Source organism: Cnephaeus nilssonii, assembly GCF_951640355.1.
Source record: "Cnephaeus nilssonii genome assembly, chromosome: 14".
Taxonomy (NCBI): domain Eukaryota; kingdom Metazoa; phylum Chordata; class Mammalia; order Chiroptera; family Vespertilionidae; genus Cnephaeus; species Cnephaeus nilssonii.
The window spans coordinates 37684183-37709428 of NC_137085.1; the positions used below are offsets into that span (position 1 = coordinate 37684183).

General features: G+C 38.3%; 1 protein-coding gene across 1 annotated transcript in view; it reads left to right on the plus strand.

The window, feature by feature from the left end:
• The window catches only part of LOC307110799 (guanine nucleotide-binding protein G(q) subunit alpha), a 266990-nt gene that overhangs the window by 183910 nt on the left and 57834 nt on the right, over window positions 1-25246 (plus strand). The window contains exons 3-5 of the mRNA XM_079790176.1: window positions 5849-6003; window positions 20794-20922; window positions 22881-23010. Coding sequence (XP_079646302.1) covers window positions 5849-6003; window positions 20794-20922; window positions 22881-23010 — 414 coding nt within the window. The remainder of the gene's footprint in view (window positions 1-5848; window positions 6004-20793; window positions 20923-22880; window positions 23011-25246) is intronic.

Genomic DNA, 25246 nt, shown 5'->3' on the forward strand with positions numbered 1-25246 from the left:
ATTGAGCCTGAAATCCAGGTATGTGTCCTGTCCAGGATTCGAACTGGTGACCCCTCAGTGCATGGGGTGATGCCCAACCAACTGAGCCACACCAGCCAGAGATTTTCTTTTGCTTTTTAAATAACTAGTAGCTTTAGGTGTTAGGCTCCTCCTCTAAGTGTTGTGCATGCTTTCTCTACTTGAACCCTCTAAGATAAGTGCTGTTATTACCCCCATTTCACAGATTAGGAAACAGAGGTTCAGAAATGTTAAATAGCTTGCCCAAGGTCATGCTAAATTTGTACAGGGTAGAGGTGGGATTATAATACAGCAATCTGATCCCATATTCTATCCTTTTACTTTGTACTTCCTCTGAGCAGAAAAAAAAAAGCCTGGGGTTTCCCCCCCTCCCCCCTCAGTTTTTTTAGGGATCTGCATTTTCTCTAGAGTCAAATGCCAAAATGAAAATAAGCACCAAGGAAAAAAAATGAGATGTTGTGAGCCTCAGTTGAGAATTAAAAGGGACTCCCAACAGTGGTTCAGACTTTTTCTAATTTAGAGGTCCTCTGTGTATTGGGCATTCTTCAGATGGAGCAGGCCTGAGGAGCTGAATATTGGTGTCTGAGAGCTTCAACAAATGTGGAAGTCACCATTTGCTTTTCTACTTCAGGAGTATAGGAACTGGAATAGGTGTGACATTCCAGCCTCAAGCCACTATGAGGTGTTAATGAGTTTTTGAAAATCCTTCCAGAGTGACTATAAGATCCTTTTTGTTTCATCTGAAGGCTTAGCCTTCTGTGGGCAGAGTAAGGCTCACTATGGTGGGAACTCAGTTCTTCCTTCCCTTTGCCTAAGCAACCATGGAAACATCAACACGTCTAAGATTTACCTGAATTTCATGACCACCGAATCCCTAAAACAAGACATTACCACATTGGCACCTCTTGCGGTTTCCATGTGGTCTTTCCCTAGAATTCTGCCAGTTTCTAAGAGTAGCTACTTAGTTCTTACAATGTTCCCTCTAAGGCTTGCTACCAGCTTGCTACGAATTCTGAAAGCTAGCATTCACCATTAAATATTTCCATCTAGTGTGCTCAATTTTATTAAAATGAAATCGAATTGTATTTTGTTTATATGATTTCATTCATATCTGTTTTGCTTTTCTCTGCACAATGTTCAAAATAAAAAGGGTAGTCGATTGTAATTGATTTGCTATTTATATTATTAGAAATTACTTCTTTTCATCATAGCTTTTTTTATTAGTAATTTTTTAATTTTACATAATTGTGGTTTTTATTACTACTCACATTTGACATTTGGACAAATAGAAAAGGGTCTAATTTATCTTCTTACTCTAGCATACTGAAAAACATTCTTTCCACATACAGGATATATTCTACCAAAAACGTGAAAGGATTGAATTTCCATTGGTGTCATGCATATAGGCAGTTTTAAAATTCTGTGTGTATTTTGTAAAATGCTGTCATACTTTAAACAACTTAGAGAACGTCAGTTGAAAGTTCTTACATGAATACAAATTACAGTTGATTATATTTGAATGTCATTTTCCAAAACAGCAAGGATGAAACGAAGCTTGGGAGGCAGTAAAAATGACTTAGAAATTCTGACCTGGATGAAGGCAACATGGTGATCTGTGTGCTATTGCGGGCGATATACTTTCATGGATGCTGGAGGTTGACCTCAGAGTTATTGATCGTAGCTGATCTTGTTCATTATAGCTTTCACTGTGGAGATTAATTTGAATTAATAGTCAGCATAAAACTCCTCACTAGACTGTTTTTCCCCCCACAATCCAGTGAACCTTTGTCCTTCTCTCCCTCCTCCTTGGAAATGTCAGGCACCTTCCTCTCCACCTGCCACACAAACCCTGTCTTCTCTCTGACACCTTGTTTGACCTCCTTTGTCCATGTTGAGTTTTCCTTGCACAGTCCACATGTGGCATTGCTCATGTGCAGACATAACTATGATTTGCCCTGTGTTGTTAGGTACTGTTGGGAATAACGAAGTCTTATTTTAATAAATGATATTATGTGATCCTGGAGAGACAGTGCCATAACTCTTTGGTTCTCTGTGCATTGTAGATATATTTATTATATATTTATAATTATACAGTTTATGGCTAGATGAGGCTTATAATTTACTCCAGCTGTATCATCTTATGGACAAAAAAATATGAAGTTGTAAAATAATTTCTCCCAAGGGTTATAGCTAGTGTTAGAGATAAAGCCAGGATGGAAGTTAGATATCCTGATTTCCAGTTTAATGCAATTTCTACTCTTCCTTCCTTGCACTCAACAAATATTTATTGAGTATCTACCTGGTGGCAGGCACTCTGCTAGGCTCTGATACTGCAATGTTGAGCTTGTTTTGGGACTTGTACTGTGATCATGGAGGAAGATGTTAACAAATATACAAATAACAGTACGCCAGCTACTGTTAAGGATTATGTAGTGCTGTGAGACTAGGTAATGGACAGAAAATTGTAGGACTTGGCATTGTATTTATAAGCATCTTTAAATGGTAGTAAGTTAGACAAATACTTGTTTGCTTATTATTCTGTGTTGGGTCCCAAAAGAAATTAGAGTCATTAAGCTACAGCCCCTTTCTTCAACATATAGTCTACAACAGGGATAAGGCAAGCCGTTAATAATTCACAAAAAGTAATTATGTACAAGTCCCATTGTTCAAAGGGCGCAAAGACCATATTTTGGGTGGAGAAGAGAAATATCAGAGAGATGGCACATGACATAGCCCCAGAACAAAAGCTAAAGAAAGTACAGAAAGGAAAAGGGAAGACATTGCAGATGTGAGAAAAAGCAAGCCAGCTAGGCCACGATAGGAAACTACAGGAGTTTTCTGGCATGAGAAAGTAGTCTCACTTTGCAGGAGCAGGCGCTCAGTGGAAAGTTACAATACACTGTTGAGAATGTTGTCTTTAGTTAATACCCTTACAGTCAACTGAAATTAAGGCTGGACATGTAAGAATTCCCTCTTGCTCCAACTCCTGGATCATATAATCCTATGCTTTGTTTGGTTGCCATCTATATGGATGGTTCCTCCCATGGGGACTATGTCTAATTCCCTGATGCTATATATTACCTAGCATCTCACTGGGGTCCAATAGGCAGTTAATCATAATGGTGAAAAGTGTCTGGTATGTTGAAACTGTTTTCTCTGGCAGAAGCTAACCTCTCTAGAAACAGAAACAAAACTCCTTCCAAATGCCATGACTGGCCCAGTGTAGTGAGTATCAAATTCATTTTAAACACTGCCTACACTAACCTATGTCACCATGTAGCTATTAGCCAATTCAGAGAGAGGTCTCAGCCATAACCTTATGGATAGTATAATAGTTTGTCTAAATATTATTGTAGGAAGGTTCTGGAAATTCCTTATTTGTTAGCATGTGTTAACCAGTGGCCAGCTACCACTTTCTAGGTTCTACACAGGGCATCGTGTTATTGGTCCAGCTTATTAAGGAAGCAAATGTTAAAGAATCTTTTAGAACAAATGCTACAAATGAGTGGCCTCCAACGGAACAGATATGCTCTATCTTTTCTAGGGTTGCCGAGATTTAAAATTAGAAATATTTCACAGAAAAAATGTACATTTTTGTTTCCCTTGGAAAATTGGAATATCTGGAAACAGTGAACCTACATTTCCAATGGCAGCAACTGGTTGGAGTTAAATAGCAGCCGCCCTTTTTAATTAGTGTGTGTATTTCCCCGTGTGCCACAGTTCCCATCACTCCCTATCGCATATACCTACCCTGTTGTACTTATTTCCATGGCTTCTTAGCCTTATGAACACTCATTCCTAGAGGGTCTAATTCAAAAGGTTTGGGGTGGGATAAGAGGATTTACATTTCTACCAAATTCCCAGGTGCTGCTGCTGGTGTGTGGATCCCCTTTGGAGACTGACCCTCCAGTATTGTAACACAATACAAAGCCACATGAGGCTAGTGGGGCAGTATGTTCCCCACCAGGAATGACATTGGGGCCATAAGAAGAAGCAGAGTCTGATTCAAAATCCCATCTTGAGAGTATATCCGGTTGGAAACCATCCTGCATATCCCTGCTTCTTCCCCCAGTGACCCTCTGAGATCCACTAATCTCCACAAAACCCTGGAATGCAGATGTAGTGATGATGAGTCTAATTTAGGATTATAGCAAGGGTAATCATTATCATTTCTCAGGACACAAGGTGTTAGAGCTCGTATTCAGTGAACAAGGGCAGAGAAGCAAGGGTTGAAACTTAACATTCTTACATACCTATTGGGCAGGGATGGGGGGAGGCCCCCACGTGCAGTATTTGATGCTTGGAGGAGGTCTAATTCATCAGGCCGAGGCAGAGAAGGTGGGTCTAGCACAGACAAACAAGTGCTCCAAAGCCATGTGGAGCACCGAATTGGGGATTCATTGGGTCACCGGTGATGATTGTTTTCAAAGAGTTAATCTTGTGAGGAACTGTGACTGAGGTGGGCGCACCTGGAGTGGGACTCAGGAACAGGACTCCAGGCTGGCAGGACCGCTGGAGGGATCACAAGGCAGATGGCCTGGATAGGGACTAGGTCCAGAAAGCAACTACAGGGATCTGTTTTCTAAGAGTGACGTCCCATGTGGAACTGGGCTTCTCCATTACAGGATCTGACTATCAAGGTCAGAGCAGAACTAGCAAGAAAGGTGGTTTCTTCAGTCCTTACCATGTTGGGCTTCTTAAAACCTGAATAAAGTCAAGATTAGTCTAATGACATGGGGCCTTTCTCACATATGGGCAGAGAAAGAAGGTAAAGGTTGGGAGCTAGATGGGACCTGACATGATGGAAATTTATTACTGTCCTATCTACTTAAAAACTCTATGAAATTAATAACTAGGTCATCATGTGCCCATGATAGCCACTCACTAACCTAGTTCAGAAGTTTGTATTTTTGTACAAAATTAAGACTGAATAAATTACCAGCCATCTGCCTTCAGTTTCTAAGGTAATTATTTTATTTGTTTATTTAAATATTTATGTATATATAATTTGCATATGTATTACTTCCATGAAACCTATTCTAATTGGGATTGTTAAGCAGTGGTATATTCCTGTTAATTCGGGGAGTAACCATACAATATTTTTATTTCAATCTTATGGAAAAAATCTTTTAAATCTCCTTACCTATTTCCTGCTTAATGTTGTATAATGAAATAACAAAGTCCTTTTTCTTTGTTGAAAAATTGAATAGGGTCCTCAATCTGGTAATGTAGGTAAAGCAGATATAAAATAAATGTTTCAGAATAAATGTTTTAGAAGTTGGGGTATGTGGGAATGGAGAGAGAATGGTTTCTGTTTTTCAAATTAAATCATTGCTATTAACTGTTGTTCTAATGGTTTTACACTCTGTAAATTAGGGAAACTAGTCCTGACTAGTTGAGGAGTCTGGTTGAGTTTCTGCTCAGATATAAACCCATGGGCTGGGGGTATTATGTGTTTGATTATAATAAACTATAGAGGAGATAATTCCCTTTTTCCCTTTAATGATATTACCTGCGTTCGGATTATGATTATCACCTAAAACCAGTCGTGTGTCGCATGACATCCTCATTGTTCTGTTGGGATCTGAGCACCCTGCTTTCCTCTAGTCATCTCTAAGGAGCCTCAAGGTTTACTCTACAGGGAGAGATTTAGGACTGGGCTTGCTCAGAGGGGAAAAAAAAACCAAAAAACAGCACCATTACTTTATTATAAACCAGTTTGAAAACCAGTATATGAAGGAAGACCTCAGTGTGCTCAATGTAACATGTGAACCAAAGGCAATGTTCAGTGATGGAAAGGAGACTAAAACTGCTTTTTTATTAAAAACAGGCTCATGCACAATTAGTTCGAGAAGTTGATGTGGAGAAGGTGTCTGCTTTTGAGAATCCCTACGTAGATGCAATAAAGAGTTTATGGAATGATCCTGGAATCCAGGAATGCTATGATAGACGACGAGAATATCAATTATCCGACTCTACCAAATAGTGAGTATTCACCAGGATTTCTCTTTACTTTCATGTGCAGGTGCTCCGCAATGATAGCTTCTGCGCTCTGTGCTTGGTATAGAGCAGTGGTTGGCAAACTGCGGCTCGCGAGCCAGCCGCAGTTTGCCGTTTTGTTGACTAATGAGTTTGCCAACCACTGGTATACAGATTCAGACTTCTAAGTTAGGAAGTATTGATATTAAACTTGTGACCAATTCATAAGGAACTGGCATGAGAGTTAGGGAAAGTGTTTCTTTTACTATTTCCTATTTAAAAAATCAACCGAAGACTCTAGAAATCTGAGTTCACCAACCCATCTCTTCCCCAAAATTGCAAACCAGTGATTCTCAAACACAAACTCCATTGTAATTTGAAATCTTATAATATTAATTTCTAATACAAATTTATAATCTCATTCATGTGCTAGAAAACACTGACACACAGTAAGAACTGCAGACGCGTACGTTTGCTTATGGCTTCTAAAGCATCAGACGCCCTAGTTCCCAGGTTCCAGTCACAGAACCTTGACTGCTTTCTTGGAGCCAAAGTTATGTTGATGGATAGGTTTATCTCTGCATGAAAATTGCATGTGAGTCTAATTTTGCATGCATGCCAAAGTTATTTTGTGAGCTGTCAATCAAAATCATGTGTCCTGGGAGAGATTTGCATCCTAGAGAGATTTGTGAGTTCTCTAGATGAAATCTGGCCGAACAGAAAGTAAAAACTTGGCCATCATTGGATTAATGTAATCAATGCAGTCAGCAATCTAGATAGTCAGGCGCCTGAAAAATGGATTTTTTGGTGGTAGTTAGCCAGATTTCTGTCTACATTAATTACGTGAACCAGCATTTGCCTCTTGTGTTGGTTCTGGGCAGACAGAATGAGTGGAAAATATGCAGCTGCCTCAGGTCAGTTTATATGATGAAATGGGGAAAATAAGGAGCCCTGGAGGCTGATTGGCTCACTCAGTAGTGCATAGGGGATCCAAGAGCTAGTCAGCTTTGTTTTTTTCTATAAAGTTGGTCAAGCTTTTACCCTAGTTCCAGGCATTTGTATAAGATGAGTTATGATTCAGGTAAGCCACAGAAATGTTGCCTGGTCAAAATAGTTCTGGTATTCTTAAAGTAAATTTGAATTACATAATTCTAAATCATAGAATGCTCATGAGCACTGAATGTGTCAATCATATTTTATCTATATTAACTCCCTCATGTGCTTCTGAAATGTGTGCTTTACCCATTCCTTATTTTCTTTTTCCTTCTTCACGTCACTCTTCCTATCCCTAGTCTTTCTTTTCTGCCATCTAACCACCTACTTTCCCTCCTCATCCATCTCCCTCGCTCCCTCCTTCTCTTCCTCCCTCTTTTGCTCTCTCCTGAGCTCCTACCATAAAAGTTTCTGAGTACAGACATGAAAAGGATGCATTCAGCCCTTGTTTGTTCCAAATTCTGCCCCCTCAACCTTTGACCAGCTGTCTTTCTTTACTTCCTGCCCCCTCTGTCCTTCTGTTTCCTCTGCCATTTCAAATCGAATCCATCTCCCCAGGTTGTTGTTGTGTTTTGTCCCTTGTTCTCTGTTCCTGTTCATTGTGTTTTCTCCTCTGTGCATTTACCCCTCCGCCCTCATTATTGATTCTCCCATAACTCTCACTTTGTGATGTCTCTTCTCGCCCTTACTAATGAATAAATCCTCCATTATGAAGGTATATTTTTATGAAGAAATCTTCCATCTCTCATCATTTCTCACCCTTTTTACTTTTATTCTTCTCCTCTTCCTCTGTTCTGCCCTTTACTTGTCACATATCTGTTTACCCTATAGAAAGCCTTGCTATTTGGGGCATCAGAACACCGATGTCTAATTAAGTGTGTGCTTACCAGGGTTAGGGCTTCCTGTTAGCAAACTGTTTTACCTCCTTCTTCTGAGATAGGCCCTCTGAGTAGAATGCAGAACTGATGTCGTGCACTGGTTTGCCCATCATTGGTGAAGACAGTGTTCATCACTGTATAGGACACAGACACCTTCCATTATAAAGTCGTATTCTTCCTCCTGTCACCAAAAGCCATCATTGTGGCATCACTGAGGGATCTTCAGTTCCTCATCAACTCTTTACTTAATAGCTTTCATTTCAATGGATAATTCTTGCTTAATTTAGTAGTTCCATTAGCATTTGTGAAAGAATGATTGTCTATTTCTGTCAGTTGGTCTACATTGGCATTCTTGTGAAGAAAAAGATCTTCTCCTCAAATGGTGCTCTTTGATTATCCTGAAATTTATTTTCTACTGAAAGGTATATGTTTCAATCATTTCTGTTACACTAATTTGTTACATGAACTAAATAGATGGGATAAGGAACCTTTTTTCTGCCAAGGGCTATTTGGATATTTGTAACATCATTCGAAGGCCATACAAAATGACCAAACTTAATAATTAGCCTGCTATATTTGGTCAAATATTTAATTAATTCACCCCGAATGCTTTGACAGGGCCAGACCAAATGATTTCATGGGCCTTATATAGCGGACGTTCCCCACTCCTGCACTATGCCATCTATCTTAACATTTTGTACATATCTCTTGTGTCTGTTATCATGTTTACTAAGGTCTCTTTCCTTCCCTCAGTGCCTATCAGTAACTGCTCATGTTTGACCTTCACAAATGACTCTTTTATGAAATAATAGATGGGTACTTTTCCACTATTTCGATGACCATGATGTAGGTAGGCACTGTCTTTCCATGGCCTCTATAAATGAACTAAGAAGTATAAGTGCTGAAGGCATTCAATTCAAATCCTTTTGTCTTGATGTTTTTGAAGGTCTGGAATCTGGAAGCTCTATTATAAAAAACAACAGTAGCTACTACTTGCTGAACACTTATTATATGTTAGATTCTGTGCTTAGTCATTTACATGCATTATTTTATTTAATCCTCAAAGCCACCCAAAGTGGTAGATATTTCTTATCATCCCCATCAAAGAGAGGAAGAAAACTGGTGTCAGAAAGGTTGAGAAACTTGTTCAAGTTCACACAATAAGTAAGTGAGAGGAGTAGGAATCGGATTTAGATTTGCTGCCTCTAAACACCAAGTTTTTAAGGGCTGTGAAATATAGCCTCACAGAGGATGGATGGATGGGAGATAGATAGATAGATAGATATCTAGGATTAGGTAAGTCCAATACCATGAAAGGTACAAATTATTTATTAATCTTTATCAATGTTGCCCATAGGCAATCTCATAAGTATAAAGTCAAGGAAAATTATATAGAATTTTTTGAAAAACAGACCTAACAGGGTTTTGATTATCATCCAGAAAACTTAGCGATGTTTAACAGGGCATCAGTTATTCACACAACATGGATGATGTTCTGAGTCACAGATAATTTCAAAATATTATTTCTTTATTTTAGCCTACACTCTTAATCACTCCCTTCTGCACTCCATACAATAACTTTTTGCTGAAGTCAAAATAAAGCCAGTAAGAAGGACACAATAAAATTATTTGAGCTTCCCTTTTTCTACTTTGATTAGCCAACTTGCTGATCATAACAGGCAATCAGATGGCTCAAAGGACAGGCAGCATTGGTAGAAACAAGGAGATGAGAAATTCCAGACGATGGATAAGCAGTTTGGGATAAGTTGGCTTTCATTTGGTGCATTCTTCCAATTCTCTTTAATGCAAGAATATAAGCATTCTAAAATGCTGAAGAGTTTTCACAAATTCTTTTATTCTTTTGTTATTGATTAAAAAAAAGCCTGAGGGCTCTGAATAGCTTTAGATAAAGAGCACAATAAACAGATGGCTGTAGGTTTACTTTTTCTTTCTGGGGTTTACCACCTGCTTTAATATACTGAGACATCGGGTCAAATGAGTTCACTGCCTACAGTACAAAAAGCTCCCTGACATTAGCCAAAGAACACAAACTTCAGTCACATCGGCATATAGTGAGAATAGTCTTTATTCTGCAGGCTTTTGGCAAAAGACTACTCAGTCTGTGTACAGCTTATGAAATCACATCATTCCTAATCTCACTTTGCTGAAGTTCCCCCAAGGAGTTGAGTAGATCACTCATCTTCTAACATTTTTAAAAATGTTTTTCAATTACTGTTTACATTCAATATTATTTTATTTGTTTTAGGTGTACAGCATAGTGGTTGGACAATCATATACTTTACAAAGTGTTCCCCCTGAAATTTCAAGTATCCAACTGGCACCATACATACATATTAGAATATTATTGACTATATTCCCTATGCTGTACTTTACATCCCAATGAGTATTTTATAACTACCAATCTTTACTTCTTAGTCTTTTCACTTTTTTTCACCCAGACCTCCATTCCCCTTCCCTCTGGCAACCATCAATCTGTTCTCTGTATCTATGGGTCAAATCAGTCACCTTCTTGAAATTTCCACATGCTCTGGAGCCCTTAAATCCAACATACATAAATAAATTGGCTTTGGGACATAAGTCAGCATTGGAGTTTACTTCCAACTCCATGCTTAGATTTTTAACTTAATTTTTAAATGCACAAATAATCTGAACATTGAATTTAAATACAAAAGTAATTTCAGAGATAGGTTAGCACATCCACCTTTTAGGGCCAAATCCTTCTTGAAGAGGTATCTTGCTAAAATGTTCCTGAAAGATGAGCCATATACTGGTACTTCAACTCCAGGGTGTGTTGGCTGTCTCTTATAGCCATCTTGACTTTGCTCTCAATCTGATGATAAAAAAGAAGTGTAAGTCTACTTCAGGCTTTTGGAGATAGACAACTATATGGTGAAAACATTGCGTCCGGGTCCAGTGGTTGAATTCCCTGTCATCTCTGGGCCATTGACATGCCTCAGAAATCGGTTTCTGATCTACTAAACTTCATGGAGGGGACTTCAGTAAAGCGAGATTAGAAATGATTTGATTTCGTAAGGTGTACACCAACAGAGTAGTCTTTTGCCAAAAGCCTGAAATCTGACATCTGAAAATTCATTTCTAAATTCAGAAGGCCTTTGAGTCCATGATAGTGGGCTGCCTGAGAAACCATTATCCTGTGCAAGCAGGTGAAACCCTAGCCCCCCAAATTTACCTGGAAATGTAATGGACAGAGAAATCTTTCTCTGTGTGGTTAAATAAATAAAACTGTTATCTTAACTCAGAAGTGGGCAATGATCTTGAATATGTTTGCTCTTTTCTAAAGCATGACAATAATAACATGGCATTATCATTTTTTTTTCATTTAAGTGGCATATTTATTTTATTTTTGTTTTGTTTTGTTATCTAATGAGACAAAAAAATCCCTGTATTTGTCTTCCACAGTGAACTCAGATGATTCCAAGGTCTTAATTATTTCTTTTTCAGAATGCTTGGAGCTGTTAGAGATGATAAGATACGGCTGAGATATGCTTAGCGCTTTCTAACCTTCATAATAGAGCCTAGTTGGGAAAGGGCTTGCATTGGCACCTGTGTGCCCATCCATTCTCTCTGCCTAAAGGGCACAGTGGGTATGGGAGACACACTTCATTTTTTGTCAGTTTGCTGCTTGCTCACATTTTGGCAGTTGCACCTTCAGTAGTTTGACTTCTTCCTTACAGTTCTTATCATTGTCTACTCAGGATGACTTTGTATCCAGCAGAAACCAGGGTGCTGTTACTATGGAATAGGGATTGGCAAACGCGCATCTCAAATTCAGCCTGCTGCAGGTTTTTATAAATCAAGTTTTATTGGAACACAGCCAAGCTCATTTATTTCTGTATTGTGTATTATCTGTAGCTGGGTTTTCACCCAACATAAAAGTTGAATTGTTGCAACATGGTCCACAAAGCCTAAAATATTTACTATCTGATTTTATAAATTGTGAGCTCTCTCTTAAAGAAGATTGAATGTTAAAAGGCAACTAGTACTATGCTTCTTCTTCCATCATTTAGATAGAACCTGGCTCAGGACTCATGTTCTGAGTTAACTCAGAGGTAAGTTTTAGAATACTGAGAGAATGGGTGGCCTGCATTTCTTCGGCAATACTCCATAAATACTGCTTTGCACAACAAAACTTTTGATAGGAAGTGAGTATCAGAAAGCTCTAGAGTGTCAGTACCTCTAAATGCTGTGCAAAGAATGTCTGGTACTAACAATGATATAAATGACCAGAAATGTTCATTGAGTTGATTTGGCTCTGAGAGCAAGGATTTCATCTCATGTCTAGGTTTTTGACTCAGTGTAGTGCTTATTGCAGTTAAGGAGAATGTGACAGGATTTAATCAACTGAACCAAAAGTGAGGACTGACTGACTTTTGTTAAGGGGCCTAATAGAACTAGAATTGACTAGAAGACAACCCACCTGTGATTACAGGTGAGCCCAGTAACTTATTATCATCTTAAGTTCACTCAAGTTCCTTTATTCTTACTCCCCGCCTGCCAAGCAACGTTTGGACTCTGATTGGCCAACCCCGATGTTCTTCTTCATTATCACTATGTCTTCTTGATTTAAAGTTATGAATTGAATTTATCTGTAATTAGTCCAGTAAGGTTAGTTAGTATGACCAGCTCCTGAGATCTCATCATCCTTGTCAAAATGAAACTTCTTACAGAATGAGTATTCAAGTTAAGGTCACATGACCAGGAGAGAGCTGCTTTCATCAGCAACCTTTTGCTCATGGCTGACCCTTGGCTACAATCACTGGAACCTCTGTTATGACCCACATGGTATTTGCATTATATCATGGTTATTCATAGCATTTTTACCTCCATTGAATATAAGCTCCTTGAGGACAGGACTCACGTCTTTGTGTGTGTGTGTGTGTGTGTGTGTGTGTGTGTGTGTGTGTGTGGCTCCCACTCAGTTGTAAGCACAGTGCCTAGCTTTCAGTATAGGCTTTCAGTGAAAAGTTGTCAAATGAGTAATAAAAGAATAAGTAAATTTTTTCTTTGCTAAAGTTTTTTCTCATCTTTCTCCTCTCTTCTTGTCTGCATGGTGTAACTCATTCCCACTTCTTCTCTACACTGTTCTCTGGTAACTACAGTTCATAATCATCTCTCCTCATTGCATTCATGGTTAGCAGCCTACAGTTTGGCACTTATTTCTTAATTGATTCATCTGTGCTATCTTTGCTTCCCAGGTAGCCTGATGCCCCAAAGGCAAAGAATATATACATACATATATTTAAGTATTTTGTACCAACTTTCTGTGCTAACCCCCAACACACACAGTGCATTAGAATTTAACTTATAACAGATTTTCAATAAATATGTGTAAAGTGACTGAATTAAATACTGCCATTGCATTTCAAGACAGGCAGACTAGAATAAAAAGCAGTCTCTGGTGTTGTTTTTGATGTTTTAGAAATATAAAAATAGTGTCAAAATTATTCAACAGCTTTGAAAGTTATCATATAAAAGATGAATAAATTAACAGAGTCAAATAGGCAAATTGAAAAAGGCTTTTCTTTTCCCTTATCTGTCTATTTATCTATTCATCCTTCAACCATCCATCCATCCATCTGTCTATCTTGCTCTCTCTCTCAATGTTGTGTTTTTTTGTTTGTTTGTTTTTTCAGTTACAAGGCCAATTTATTTGCTTGAGTAATAGACCTAAAAATCTGTCTCTGTGACTCAGGCCTGGCCCTGACATCCACCTGACACTTAGTTGTTTAGCTCACTCCCCGTTTGACACTAGTCTCTTTTAGACATTTGGATCAATTATCTATAATAATAAAAGCATAATATGCTAATTAGACCGGGCATCCTTCTGGACGACCTTCCAGACGAAGCCAGGGCTGCAAGGGAAGCCTGGGTCCCAGGTGCCAGAGGGAAGCCAGTGCTGGCAGCCGGGGGAAGAAAGGCCTACTCTTGCACGAATTTTGTGCATCGGGCCTCTAGTCCATATATAAGAGTCAGAAGATACTGAAACTATTTACCAAATGTAGTGATAGGATCTTCTTATGGGTTTAATTTAGTTCTTAAACTCTGAATTTTTCTGGCCTGGCCAGTGTGGCTCATTGATTGAGTGTCAACCTATGTATGGACCAGGCATGGTCCGGTTGATGTTTCTGTCTCTCTCTCTCTCCCTCTCCTCTCTGAAATCAATAAAAAAATATATATTTTTTAAAAATCTCTGGATTAGCTTAGTTTTTTGGCAAAGGAAAATTGAAATGCCTGATCTCTTAGACTTCTCTTTTATGCCACAGAATATTCTCCTTGTGTAGTTTTCATGAACTGTGGGATTGTCACCTACCTGTTACCATTGGGTAATCTTTGTTTTAATCCTGAAATTTTGTATTGAAAACTAACAACCTCTTATGAACAAAATACCTGTATTAAATGCTAATCCTCCTTGAACGCTCGTCATGGTGTGCCAGGTGTTAAAAAGGAAAGTTGATTTGCCCTCCACAGAATGAGCTCTTCGGGAGATGGAAGTGTTTGTGTGATAACCAGGTTACCAGGCAGGCTCATGTCAGCCGTGGGATCTGCCAGATGAGGGAGAGACTTAGTACCAAAACCAGTACTTGACTCTTCCCTCAGGATGGCAGTTTTGCAGAACTATTACTTTAAGTCCTATCTTTTTTAAGTTCACTTTGAAAATTTCTTTTTATTTTTTTCCCCTTTGAATCCTGTGGTCACATAGCAACTGTTCAATAACCATGTGTTTCTGGTTTCTCCTTAGCTTCCTCTGCTTTTGACAGTGTCAGATAAGATCTCATAGCATGATCTAGCTTTCAAATCCCCCTGGACTGTTCCTGTTACAATGAGGTCTTCTTAATTTTTTTTAATGAAGTTGACCTAGTTTTTCTAACCTTCTTTTCAATAATTAAAAATGTGCAGTTCTACCAGAGTCATTTTCAGTGCCAGAAATTCATCTTAATGTCTGACTTGAACTGCAAATCTGTTAAAAATATTTTGATAGGAGTTGAAGAACCCAACATATACCCCATAGCATGCTACATGAATGCCCCGAGATGCTGTTTTCATTATCTTACTATGGTTGGATTGATAAAATGTCAGAGATTTCTTTTTCCACTTATCACCTATAGGTACTTTCCCCCTTTTGGTATAATTGCTGAAGGTTGCATGTCTGTAACTTACATTATTATTTTTTCAACCCTAACTGTAATGTGATATAGATTACTTGCCAAATTATCTCTACATTTTATTCATGTTGCCTTCATTAAAAAAAAAAAACACACTCTTTAATGTCTATGTTATTTTTGGTTCAGATTTCAATTACCCTTCTAGTTATATGTGGGGTTTTTATTTTAACTTAAATTTTAAAAAACAAGTTCTCATTGCATGTGAAATTGGAGTATAAGTTAATTTGAAGATTATAAGTTAATTTGAAGGTTAATTCAAACATGTTATTGACAAACTATTATCAAAACTAAAGAACAATTGGCATATCTTTTTAAAAATATTCCAGAGAGAAAATGCCATGTTTAATTTGATTTCAGAATATTGTTTTAGTGATGTTTAAGCTCTTCTCATATATTTTTAATCACTTAAAGGAATGAATTATACCCCATTTCTGAATTTTTTATTTTTTTCGTTAGCCAGAGATGATTTTGAATTTAAATATATAGAGAACTTAGCAGTTACAAGGTGTTATTATAAATGCACGTGCTTGATTTCTTTGTCTTTCATGCAAATCTGTCATGCTACAGAACAATGTTTTGTGGATAATCACCAAAGATTAGAGATAGTTCAAACAGGTTCTCAGAAAATGACTTTCCAAAATTTACAAGTGTTCATTTCATCCCCATAAACTCCACCATTTCTCCTCTTCATTAAACCCTTTTTCTTCCCATAAGCTGGTAACCTTTTACAGGTTGGGATCACATGCTGGGAATCTTTATACCCTTAGCACCTACCACAATGTCGTGGTCAAAATATGATGTTGAATTCCAGATGACCCTGTATTTTTCTCGTGGTAGGAAAGGAACTGTTGAAATTTTACTGCACGAGTCTCTTTGTTGCTTTGCTTTTCACTGGAAACCATCAGAAACCTATTTCTTTCATGAAAGAGATTGTGTCAGAATTGTCTGTTAATAAGGTGCCACCCCTCCCTCCATTTGGCCTGAATTAGAGTGAATTCTAAGGCCTGAAAGTTTGATGCTAAGAGGCATAAAAGAGACATACAAATGATATCATTTTGTGGACAGGACCTGAAGCTGGACAGGAAGCAGATCTAGTAAATGAAGTTAAGCAAAGGCTGCTTTTCCTTTTTGTGTTGTCTTTACATTCATCAGAGGCCGTTTAATTCAGAATTCAGTTCTTACGTAATAGAGGCCAACAACAGCCCAGAGAGGTTAGTACACAAAGATGGGTAGCTGACACACCCACCCCCCCTTGTTTTCTTCTGAAAGGTATAACCACCTTTCTAAAGACTACAGCATTTTTCATAAAATAGTTTTAATTTGGGTCACGGGTTGAACACTTGCTGTGTTCCAGGCCCGGCTAAGTGTTGGTGACCAGCCATGGATAGTGGGTCATGGTCCCTGACTCCACAGTGTGTGAGTCCTAACTGGGCCAAATGTAGAAAAATGTTGAGTTGTTGTTTTTTTTAAATATATTTTTATTGATTTTAGAGAGGAAGGGAGAGGGAGAGAGAAACATCAATGATGAGAGAGAATCATTGATTGGCTGCCTCCTGCACGCCCCCTACTGGGGATCAAGCCCTCAACCCAGGCATGTGCCCTTGACCAGAATCGAGGCTGCCGCTCTATCTACTGAGCCAAGCCAGCTAGGGCAAGTTTTTTGTTGTGTTTTTTTTTTTTCTTAATCAATTATGAAGTTATCTAGTATTAGTGTCTCAAAGCAATGGCAAGTCATGAAATCCCCATGAGTAGGTTAGAGTGAGTTTAATAAATGACACCTCCCATTTTTTAGCACAGCCCTAAACATGTCCTGTCTCATTGACAGTTAAAGAAGCCTCATGTGTTCCACGGGAGCTTTCTCTCCCTGATAGCAGGCAGGTGCTGCGGCCAGCCCCTCGTTAAACATACATTGCCTTGGAAATGTACCTTGTGCCTGTCACCATAGCGACACCCTGAGAATGACCTCAGCAGCCACTCAAAATCATTTCTACAAAACAAATTATAGCTACAATTATCTTTCTGAATTTACTCTACACTATAAATTTGCTCAGACCTTGGTGTTTCTTTGTAAAAGGTTAAGTGAATGGAATAATCCAGTGGGAACCCATGCACCCAATATTCACCAACAGTTTTCCCTCAGAATAGGAGATGCTTCCATGGAAAGCACAATTCGGTTAAGAGATTATTCCATTGCCTTTTCTCACAAGGTGACCAGAATCAACAAATGAGGATACTCTGGTTTTATCATGGCAGACCTCCATTTGTAAGGGAATAGAGTGGCCTTTTCCCCTACGCAAACGTAAAATGCATAGAGTGCTGGGGTCCCTCTCTCCATGTTCTGTAAGCCAGAGGGCGGGGCACAGGGGCTGGGACTTACACAGGCAGAAGCTCTCCTTGGCAGTGAAAATGCTGGTCTTTGTTGCCTACAGGCTTAACCTGCTTCACAAATTATCTGCAACATGTCTTCAGTCCTGGTGCAGCCTCTGAGCTGCCCAGACCTTCCCCTAGGAGAAAATAGTATGTTTATTTTGGTGGGAGGGTTTGTTGTTTTGTTTTGTTTTTCTTGCCTTGTTTTGGGATGTTTGGGTTTGGTTTGGTTTGGGTTCTAGATAATGTGTGTTGCAACTAGCAGGCCTTGATATAGTTCCTTTCCATTTTGGTAGTTAAACTAGAATAACTTTTTTACTACAAGTGAAGTGAGCCTTTCTGTCCACCACCCAACTAGGCAAAGCAAAAAGAGTATCAAGCAAGAACTACGGTTTATTTTCAAGTGAATCGGAAATGCATGGAACATCGTTAATGGCCATTTCTGTGCCATAAAATGTGTTCCTATCTGGGCAAGGAACAGATGGAACAGAGCCTGGCAGGCAGCAAGTACTCAGTAGTTCATTGTGGTTATCCTGTTGTTACTCTCTGTGAACTATACTGGCATTGAAAAGGAGCATAAGAAAGGTGAAGAGGAAAAATAAAAATCTTGCAAGAACAAGATGTTTTAGATATTCAGCTGATGTCTCTGTAATGCCCAGTTCACAGAGAGACACCACTGACAGTATTTTTAGGGCAGCCTCTACATCCTTGTAAGTGGTTTTTCTATCACAGGTGTATGCCCCAATTTTATCTTACCTGAACATGTTTTTCAGGGAGCTCAGTTCACTCCTCTAAATTGGAGAGAGACCAGCCGGGTTCCTACTGTGCAGAGTGGCAGGTATTTTCCCACTGCACATGCTGGTTCTTTAAATTCTTCTGTGCAAATAATGTGTTTAAACATGGAGTGGTTCATCTTTGAGAACAGAGAGCCAAGAATTCTTCTTCACCACAGGAACTCGAAAGCACCTTGTGTGCAAGAATTAGCCACCTTCTGTTCTGACCTCTGCTTATTGGGTTAAGTGAGTAGAAATGGTTTATTGGGCAGCATATTTCTGAGCAAGCTTGCCAATGTAAATGAGAAGTTCTCTGATTTCTCTAAATTAAAATTTTGTATATAGTTAAATAAATGTTGATCTTGTAGGTTTCAAAATGTACATTCATTTCAAGTTTTTCAAATCAAGGAGCTGATAAATCAGGAAAATCCATCTACATAGAGTAGCCAGTTGGTTTTGCATTAATATGTGGTAAGCTGGTTTATCAATAGAATGAGATACAGAACAATTCTTAGAACATGGGTTTGTTAACCCCATCAGACGATTCCAAGACTGTGCCAAGAGACGGACTCCAACTTTGGGCCCAGTACATGTTTATGTTTCCTTCCTGCCTCTCATGCCCGTGTTCTTCCAGCCTCTCCCCCTTTTTGTCCTCCAGCCAGTTTTTTAATAATTAAAGATACCAGGCTGGTTCTGATCAGTCAATAGAGAGCTAATTGCCAGCTAGAGAATAATTGATGTTTTGGGATAAGGCCACCAGAATACTAATTAGTTGCTTTGGTGGAGGAATTCCTAGGCTGACACGTTTTTGTCTTAAGGATTGATGGACCTCTAAAAAGGCGATGATTTTATTTCTTTGTTAAAGTAAGACTTAACTCCACTATTTTATGACTCCATGAATCTTAGAGACTTAATATAGCTTTTTTTCCAACACCCAATTTCATATTTAATAATATCATTGATATGGAATCACCATTAGTATGAATGGTATTTAAATAGTGCTGAAAGGAAACCCGTCCATCTATCCAAATAAGAAATATTCATTAAGTGCTATTTGCTAGGCACTCTTTAGGTACTAAGGCAGGAATAACGATGGATGGGACAACGTCCTTACCTTAGGTCAGATCAACGGAGTGTTTGTGCTCGCTGAGCTATTACACGCTCTGCACCAGACAGTCCCTGTCATACATCTCATATCTCACTGTCTCTTACTTGTGGGCATGAAGATATTGCAGCTCTAGTCCCTTTCAGTTCTATGAAGGGCTCCATCTTTTCTTTAAGTCTTATTCACAGTTAATTTCTTTGTGTCTATACTTTATAATTGTGTTCTGAAACCATATCTATATTGTGGCTCTTTGAAGTCATGAAGATGCCACACAGAACAGTCACGTTTACCTGTTTGTCATCAATGATATCAAATTATGTCATTCTCAAGGTTGGAAATTAATTTTTGCACTTTGAGAGAATGAAAAGTGAATGGAACATAATATTTTCTAAATGTCAAAATTATACTGATGGAGAACATAGAGGTTGCCAGGCTTTAGGGTTGGGATGGGGAGCACAGGGCAGTTTCTTTGTGGTAACAGAACAATTTTGTGTCCTGATTGTGGTGGTGATTGCACGAATCTCTACATGTGATAAAATTTCATGCAACTATATGTCCCCCCAAATATATGTGTGTGTGTAAAACTGGTGAAATCTAAATAAGGTCTGAGTATAGCTAATAGTACTGTATCAATGTCAGTTTCATAGTTTTGATAATGTATTATGGTTACTAAGTTTTTATCATTGGGGAGAGTTGGAGGAGGGTGTTAGGGATTTCTCTGTAATAATTTTGCAATGTCTTATGAGTCTAAAATTATTTCAAAAATATGTGGGTTTTTTTTTTCCTCCAAAAGGAATAGAAAAATATAAGCTGATAAATTTAAAGGTTAGGTTTGGTGACCCTAAACACTGGGAATATCTGACCTTAGACAGTGTTACCTCAATAACTAGAAACCTCGTGGCTTTGCTTTAATCATGAATGATTTAGACTTTGGACAGAAGTTTGGATAGGGTATTTTGTGTGCTCTCTTAAGGCATCAAGGAAATACATTCCAGGAAGAAGCTCTCAAGTTCTGCAAAAGGCAAAAATAAATAAATAAATAAAATAAAAATGCATTCTGACCTTATATGTAACTCTTATCTGTTTATTTATACAAACATAATTTGTATACATAATTTAAAAACTATTTGCTTTAAACTCCTGTTTTACCCACCAGGCCTGCTAAACAAGTAGAGGATAGGAGACTCGTTTGATTTATTTTCTTCTCCGCCTTTACTCTTGTGTGAGTTCTAATTGATTGTAAGAGAAGCAATGAGCAATACAGTGAACCAGTTAATCCCTAGAGAGGTAATCTTGCTCTGACCAATGGAAGGTTGAGTTTAATCTTTTGAGTTCCCTAATTCTCTACCACTTTCTCAGATCTTTCTTTCTACTCTCCACTTCGCTCTTATGATTCATTTTTGTCCTTGTCTTTCCATAGGCAGGTGTGGTGTGAAGGTGTCACTGACGTTCTCGTTGTGTCTTCCCTCCTCTAGCTATCTTAATGACTTGGACCGTGTTGCCGACCCTGCCTACCTGCCTACGCAACAAGATGTGCTTAGAGTTCGAGTCCCCACCACAGGGATCATCGAATACCCCTTTGACTTACAAAGTGTCATTTTCAGGTAGTAACTGAGTCCATACAACCCACGTCTGAACTGTTACGCTTTGAGTACACTTGGTGAACGCTATAAATATTGAAATCATATGTATGTTTTAAAACAGTATCACCTTTATACCAATTATTATCATTGGATCCACAAAATGAAACCATGTGTCCCTGAAAGAGGAAGCAGAGGAAAGATATGTGGGCAGGTTTCTCATTTCAGATTAAATTATCAGGAAATCAATGAAATCTTGGTTTGCTGATGGTTGAACAAAGTCAGTTAGTTCGTCAAACATTAGTCCTTAAAGAACTTTTATTTATTTTTTCCATTTTTTTTTTTTCCTTAAAGAACTTTTAGAAGCAGTCACTGGAAGAGCCTTGATTTCTTAACACCAGGAACAACTGCAATCTTCAACAAATGCTTACAGAGCCATACTCTCAAACTTTTTTTACCTAAACCTCTCATTCTCTGAAAGTATTTTATCCTGTGAACATTTTTGTTGAAATATGGAACAATAGTTTGAATAAACTTGGATTCAGTGCCAAGAGCTTCTAGGTATTTTCATATATACACACTAGAGGCCCGGTGCATGAAATTCAAGCAAGGGGGGCAGTCCCTCAGCCCGGCCTGCACCCTCTCCCAATCTGGGACCCCTCGGGGGATGTCCGACTGCCGGCTTAGGGGCATGAACTCCAGCCATTAGGAAAATCACACAGAATGTCCTTGACATACAAACTGTGGTTTTATGAGTTGTTTTAATAATAATGGCCATTCCTTTAAATAATATCTGCTTACATATAATACAGCTGGTACTATGTGAATTCAGAATGTTAATATCATAAAATCATAGAAAGTTGTAGTGGAAATAACCTTGAATTGTCTAGTCCAAACTTTTATAAATATTGGAATTCCCTTTTCAAAGAGTTTGAATGCTATTTGTCCTAAGAAGCTTAACCAACTTTTGAGGCAACCCATTTTCTGTAAAAGGACTGGGAGACTCCGGTGGCAGGCATGCACGCCCCTTCCCTCCTGTCCTCCCCTGGGACTGGGGGACTCCGGCGGGGCTGAGGAGACTGGGTGCCGCCATCTTTGTGACGACATGATGGTTACTTTGCATATTCCCTCTTTATTAGATAGGATAGTCACTCAAATTAATAATGCTGGTTTCTGAGCAGTAACTCAGCACAAAATTGAAGTGTTAAAAACAAATCCTTGAAATAGTTTAAATGATGGCCTCTTGTAGCATATTTTATGGCAAGTTATCAAAGTTCTTTTATGCATAAGGCTAATCACACTGTTACCCAATATGACTGGACCTGTCCCAAATTATTGCTAATATTGGAAGGGAAAAAAGCCCCAAATGCTTACCTTACTGATAAAGGATCAGGGGAGTTGTGTTTGGATTTAGCTAAAGCATCACACACAACCTACCATATTTTCTGACATATAAGACGACTTTTTAACCCAGGAAAATCTTCTATACGCCCAGTTGTCTTATATGCCGGAAAATACGGTATATTGAATTGTATAGCATCTTCCATCTTCTCAATGTATTTGCAATTACTTTTAGCATCTTTGAGAAATATATGAGGATCTTCATTCTCATTTTATAGGAAGATAAACTGAAGTCAGTATTTGCCATTAGAGCTTAATACAAATAAAACTTATTTTATATACTCCATAGCTTGATTAAATAAAACCATTTTGCTTGGCTTGGCACAGGATTATTTTTTACAAAGTTATAATTTTCATACACATCTGGTAACATTCTGCTAACCACATTGATTTATTACCCAGAATGCCTTGATTTTGGTTGTTAGGTAACAAAAAATTAGTAGATGTCAATAAGTATTAATTGAATTGACTTGGATGATTATTCTCTTTAAAGAGTATTTTTCCTAAGTTTGTAAGTAAGGCTATTTTATATTGATTTTTTTCTTTATATGCTATTAATATGAATATTGTTAACCTTGCAGAATGGTCGATGTAGGGGGCCAAAGGTCAGAGAGAAGAAAATGGATACACTGCTTTGAAAATGTCACCTCTATCATGTTTCTAGTAGCGCTTAGTGAATATGATCAAGTTCTCGTGGAATCCGACAATGAGGTGAGTGCCCGTGCACAGGCAGTGGGTGGTCATTTTATTATTTGACACAAATAAATGATAGGATGTTAGGTGTGGGATATGGAGTAAACTGACTTCATTGCTTTCTTTACTATTGACTGGGGATTTTAAAAATAAAATGGTACATGGTACACTCAGAAAGGTAAGCTCTTTTGTCTGATATATGAGCAGGTCTGTGTGTTCAGCTCTAATTAGATGCAATTTTATACTTTTCACACTATGCAGAGGCTCTGAAAATGAAAATAACACAGAAATCTTAGGCTAGTCATCAGATCGTATTGTAGCCTTCTCCCTGCAGGCTGGAGTCGGGAGTGTGGGAGTGAGTCAGCCTGTTCGGTTTTGTTTTCATTTTGTCTAAATCATTGTTTGTGTGGTGGGTGGGTCCCAAAGAGTACTCAAAGCTCAAAACCCCTCTTGGCAAGTGTGAGTGACTTTGCAGCTGGCCTCTAAATCAGTCCATTATGGAGCCAGGAGGTGTCTTGGTGATGTGGCCTTTCTGCTCTTATAGCATAATTTTGTCTCATAATTCTGTCTAAGCAGGGAGTGATTGAAAAAGTGTCCTTGGTGTGCCTGTCTGGAGATATATGATTCAGTAATGTAAGTTCCTCCCCATTACATGAAAATTTAACAGGTATAAATATGGATTTTGAGTATATCAAGGGTTTGATGATGAGTCAGAGTTGAGTATAGATTATAATGAAAGGGCATAGAAAACTGACTTTGAGCTGGAATTCAGAGTGTGTGTTGGAGGAATGGAGAAGATGCCATTGATACACCCTGCTAGAGGCAAAGACTGCAGACTGACACACCAATAGTAAGTATTAAATATACTTCTAATAGAGTAGCAAGTAAAGAGAAGAAAGTGAGATATCTCCAATAGCTGATTAAAATAATATCTGGCATATTAAAATATACTTTTAATGTTGTACATCTGTTAGGTATACAAGAATCCTGGCTTCTTGGTCCTTTTAAGTATTTTATTTTTCTGTAAGTGCTAATATCTTCATTAATAGACACATCTAATCCTCCATAGCATTTCTTTTGTATGTATTGATAAAGAATTCATGAACAATTATTTCACATAGAGCTGAGAGTTATCTATTCATGCATTTCAGAATCTTTCCTGGGTGTAAGTATATGGGCCTTTGAATCAATCAAAACTTATTTTTAAGAATGAAGTTTATCAGACATTTGCCTTCTGTAGCTATAATGCAGAGTGCCTGAAAATGTTATCAACATTTAAGTTCATCAATTGCCATCAGAATTTTAGCTATGATATCTCTATACAACACTACCCCTCCCCCTATCCGAGGTTTTGCTTTCTGTGATTTTAGTTACTTGCAGTTAGTTGTGATTCAAAGATATCAAATAGGAAATTCAGAAATAACTCAGTAAACAATTTATAAGTTATTAATTGTGCACCATTCTGAGTGGCTTGATGAAATATTGCACTGTCCCCGCCCGTGACATGACTCACCCCTTTGTCCAGTATACCCATGCTATAGATGTTCCCCACCCCTTAGTCACTTAGTAGCCAGCCACCTCAGTTGTCAGACTGACTGTCAAAGTATTGCAGTGTTTTTGTTGAAGTAACCCCTGTTTTACTTAATAATGGCCCCAAAGCACAAGAGGAGTGATGCGGGTAGTTCATATATGCCAGAAAGAAGCAATACAGTCTTTTTTATAAGTGAAAGGGTGAAAGTTTCCTACTTAATAAGGAAGTCCACATTCTCATGACTTTTGTTACAGTACTAGAGGCCCAGTGCACAAAATTTGTGCATGGGTAGGGTCCCTTGAGGCTGCTGGCCAGGGGCGCCTTCCTTCCCCTAGCCACCTGCTGCCACTGGCCTCAGCCCCTGGTCGAACTCCTGGTCGAACTCCCAGTTAAGGGGACAATTTACCTATTAGGCTTTTATTATATAGGATTGTTATGATTTTATTTTTAGTTATTGTTAATTTCTTACTATGCCTAATTTATAAATTAAATTTTATCTTAGTATGTGTGTACAGGGAAAAAACATAGTGTATAAGGGTTTGGTACTATCCAGAGTTTCAGGCATCCACCTTGGAACATGTTTTCTGCAGATTGGGGGTTGGGGGATATGACTACTTGTATGCATTTCTATCTTTATCTATATTGGTGTTGGTTTATTGTTCCATAATTCCTGGTTGTAGTATTTTGGACATACTGCATATTTCAGAAGCTGACATATGACAA